This window comes from Musa acuminata, chromosome BXJ2-2 (genome assembly GCF_036884655.1).
Source record: "Musa acuminata AAA Group cultivar baxijiao chromosome BXJ2-2, Cavendish_Baxijiao_AAA, whole genome shotgun sequence".
NCBI classification, from domain to species: domain Eukaryota; kingdom Viridiplantae; phylum Streptophyta; class Magnoliopsida; order Zingiberales; family Musaceae; genus Musa; species Musa acuminata.
Window position 1 is genome coordinate 21,817,678 of NC_088339.1, and position 4,384 is coordinate 21,822,061.

Here is a 4,384-nt window from a genome sequence, read left to right on the forward strand (position 1 = left end):
ATTTTACATGCGGAACTGCGGGCACATGCATGCAATAGGCAATGCCACAAGTTTCTCTTTCCAAAAGGTACCGATTCTTTCTATCTATTTAGAATTTAAATCTACAAACTGTGTTGATAGTATCATCATTTCACTTCGACTTACTTTTTGTTAGCACATGTGTAGATCGATAGACAGATAGATAGATAGATAGATGGTTGTTTAGTTTATCAGCTCACCATCATGGTTTTATCATGTAGGCACAAAAGAAGGATTTGGACAAGCCAAAAGAGCACGGTAGCCTTTAAGGAGTAATTTCCGCCGATTGCTTTCTCCAGCAATCGTTCAGATGCCACTTTTTTCTGTAGGTTTTCCCAAACCACATTCCTTTGTCCAGACATTGCTGCTTCTTTTATTTTACTGTTGTTTTCCTTCATCCAGTGAATTAGTGCTCGATGATGTTTACCGAATTCATCGTATTGGAACTGTTCATCCATCTCAGCTTCTTCGGATTTATCCCATTCAAATTTGAGATATGATTCCGTCGAATCGTAAATGGAGAAGAAAGGGCTCATGCACACGTATACGTTGTCGGAATACCATCGACGTCGGTAGGGGGGGGGATCATCGCCCTGAGGAGCCAGGAATGTGGTGATGGGAAGCGACGTTTCCTTCTTTTACCCGGCCCCGCAGGCAACGGGAGAGAATGAATGGGTCGGATCCTATCTCAGCTGCTAAAGTTCACGTTAACCATGCTATGCGAACAGTAATGAGTTCAAAGATGGGGGGAAGAAAGACGAAGAAGGGGTGGTGGGCAGGAGGAGGAGGAAGAGGAAGAGGAAGAGGAGGGCGAGTGAGTGAGTCCATGGGATGTATAAAATCTAGAGGGAGGGGGAGGGGGTATCCATCCCCAAATCTTGCCGCTGGAGAGAGATTTAGCTGCAACTTACAAGAAACTTGTACGTCTGCTTTAGTGCATCTGATGCATGTAGTACCCAAGCTAGGCTGGTCACTTACCTACTACCACTACTAAACACAACTTCAATACGCCCTCCCCCTATGTTTGCAGGGGCAATTCCTTTTACGAGACTAGTCAAAGCTTCCTCCCTACTACAGTGGAAAATGACTGGCACATGGCCTTTAATTCCAAGCTCACCTTTTCATCTTTCTCTCCTCGCCTCTCCTGCTCCCCTTCCCCCTCCCTTTCTTGCTTCTTTCTTCTTTCTTCTTCTGCATCATTTTTTTTCTATCTTTCCATCTATCTACTCCTCTGACAGACCACAAAGTGTTCATCCAAAGTCTTCATGCATTATTTGTGTTGGACTTGACATGGTTTGGTGACTAGAATACATCCCCTTTTGTGCAGAAAAATATGCATGTCTTGATATGATGCAGAAACCCAAAACCCCCGTGACGGCACGCTTAAAGCAGGAAGGCAGTGATGTCGGGCAGATGCACCGGATCGCCGATTCATCGCATGGGCGCAAGTGAGGGCACCCGCTGCTTAAGGAGCGGCCTGCTTCCCCAGCCGACCTGTTCGATGCAAGTCTCGGTGTGAGGCGGGGAGGGGGGGGAAGCTTGTTCTTCTTTTGTTGGCGGTGGTGGCCCGAGTTTGGTGATTTGTGGGAGAGAGAGAGAGAGAGAGAAAGAGAGAGAGAGAAGAGAGAGAGAGAGAGAGAGAGAGATTTGGATGGAGTCGGAGGCGAAGGAATCGGCAGGCGGTGGAGGGGAGGCGGAGGACGCGACGGCGAGGGCCGTGCGGAAGCGGTACGAGCGGCTGGTGGCGGTGCGTTGCAAGGCGACGAAGGGGAAGGGCGCGTGGTACTGGGCCCACCTGGAACCCATCCTGGTGACGCCGGCCGGGTCGTCGCAACCATCGGCGGCGAAGCTGCGGTGCGCCCTCTGCGCTGCGCTCTTCTCCGCCTCCAACCCCTCCCGCACAGCCTCCGAACACCTGAAGCGGGGCGCGTGCCCCAACTTCTCCTCCCCCTCCTCCGCAGGCCCCGCCTCCGCCGCCGTCGATCCCGTCCCCATCTCCTCCCTTCCCCCAGCCTCTCCGCGCCTCCGTCCCCACCATCCCCCCACCCGGAGGCGCTCCGCTCCGACGCCGCTGGAGCCTAAGTTGCCCCTCCTGCTCTCCGGCGGGAAGGATGACCTCGTCGCACTCGCGAGGCTGGAGGACAGCGTGAAGAAGCTGAAAAGCCCCATGGCATCCCCCGCCGCCGCCCTTTCCAAGCCCCAGGCGGACGCCGCTCTCGCCCTGCTCGCCGACTGGCTCTTGGAATCCGCTAGCACCGTCTCCCCCTCGGCACTCGACCACCCAAAGTTCCAATCTTTCCTCAACCAGGTCGGTCTTTCCTCTATTTCGCCTCGCCAGCTGACGCTATCACACCTCCAAGCTCGATACCTCGAGGTCCTGTCCGAGTCCGATGCCAGAATCCGCGACGCTGCCTTCTTCCAGCTCGCCTCCGACGGATGGAAGTCGTCGGCGAGGCCTTCGGAGTATGCGTTGGTGAGCCTCGTGGTGAACCTCCCCAACGGTACCGCATTGTTCCACCGTTCGGTGCTCACCACCGGAGGAGCCCCCTCCAGTTATGCCGAGGAGGTCTTGCGGGACGTCGTCGCCAAGCTATGCGGTGGTCTCGTCGACCGGTGTGCGGGCATCGTCGCGGACCGCTTCAAGAGGAAGGCTCTTCTGAACCTCGAGAACCGAAACCAAAGGATGGTGAACCTCTCCTGCCAGCTCCAGGCCTTCAACAGCTTGATCAAGGACTTTGCTCGGCAGCTTCCGCTCTTTGGAAGGGTCTCCGCTAATTGCTCGAAGCTGACTAACTTCATGAACAACCAATCTCAAGTTCGAAGCATTTTTTCCAAGTACCAGCTCGAAGAGCAGGGCCACACCCGCCTTCTAAGAAGCCCGTCGAGCAGCAGCGACGAAGCCTCTAATTTCACCGCTGACTTCACCATGGTGGAGGATGTCATGGATTTCGCTCGTCCGATCCAGATGGCTGTCCTCGACGAGGACTATAAGGTTGTTTGTCTGGAGGAGCCTAGCGCTAGAGAAATGGCGGAGCTGATTCAGGATGGTGGGTTTTGGACCGAGTCGGAGGCAGTTAACTCGTTGGTCAAGTTGCTCAAGGCCATGGCTCGAGAAATAGAGATGGAGCGGCCATTGATCGGGCATTGCCTACCGCTGTGGGATGAGCTGCGATCGAAGGTCAGAGAGTGGAGCGCTAAATACGGGATCGACGGCGGACTGGTGGACAATGTGATCGAGAAAAGATTCACGAAGAACTACCACCTGGCGTGGTCGGCGGCATTCGTTTTGGATCCGCTTTTCCTGATCAAGGACACCAGTGGGAAGTACCTCCCACCTTTCAAGCTCTTGACTCCGGAGCAGGAGAAGGATGTGGATCGGCTCATCACGCAATTGGTGTCGCCGGAGGAAGCCCACATTGTTCTGATGGAAATGATGAAGTGGAGGTCGGAGGGATTGGATCCGCTTTACGCACAAGCTGTTCAGGTGAAGCAGCATGACCCGTCGACGGGGAAGATGAGGATCGCTAACCCACAGAGTCGCAGGTTGGTATGGGAGACCTGCCTGAGCGAATTCAAATGTCTTCGGAAAGTGGCGGTGAGGCTCATTTTCCTCCACGCCACTTCGTGCGGGCTCAAGCGCAATTCGGCATTGACGCGATGGATGTGCGCGCATGCACAGTCGGGGGTCGCACAGAAGATGGCTTTTCTCACCGCGCATTCCAGGATTGGAAGGGGGGATTTCTTAGGCGAGGAGGAGAAGGATGCGGAGCTCTTCGGCGCAGGTGAGGATGATGTGCTCAACGAGTTTGCGGGTGCCTCAGCAGTGTAACATCTCTCTCTCTTCTGGATTAAGTCTTTTTTTTTTTTTTCTCTTTTCTGTTGCTGAGTGTAGATTAGTATTGAAGGAATGTTGATTCTTTGTATGGATTCTCTAGCCCTTGTTCTTCTAACACCTGCTCAGTATTTTGTTTGGGGTGGGAGTAGAGGCACAAAGATCTACTAAATATTTTATTTAGGGGAATATTATCTTCCAGGCTGATGAGTTTGCACAAGTCTCTGTGTTTGTTAGAAGATAGAAGAAGATATGTCTATGAATAGAAAGAGAGGGAGACTCATGTAAAGTTTTAGCACTGATTGATATTTGGGCAGATCATTCTTTTCTTGTGCTCTTTGCCATCATTTTTTTCTTTTTTTTGGACTTTGAAATTGCTTAGTTTGGTTTAATGTAGGAACTGACACTGCTGCTGCCATATTCATGTCATATGATTTTCATGCCTTGGTCCTATAAATATTCATATTCATAGGGGAATGTGATTTATTATATTATTGGTCCTAAAGTTGTTTCTATGATGATGCCCATATTCCA

At 52.0% G+C, this 4,384-nt stretch overlaps 1 protein-coding gene across 1 annotated transcript; it reads left to right on the plus strand.

The window, feature by feature from the left end:
- The first annotated feature begins 1,066 nt into the window (after positions 1-1,066).
- On the plus strand, positions 1,067-4,180 carry LOC135605346 (uncharacterized). The gene has a single exon (XM_065095332.1). The coding sequence runs from the start codon at positions 1,670-1,672 to the stop codon at positions 3,845-3,847; it is 2,178 nt and encodes a 725-aa protein (XP_064951404.1). The 5' UTR covers positions 1,067-1,669; the 3' UTR covers positions 3,848-4,180.
- The last annotated feature ends 204 nt before the right edge of the window (positions 4,181-4,384 follow it).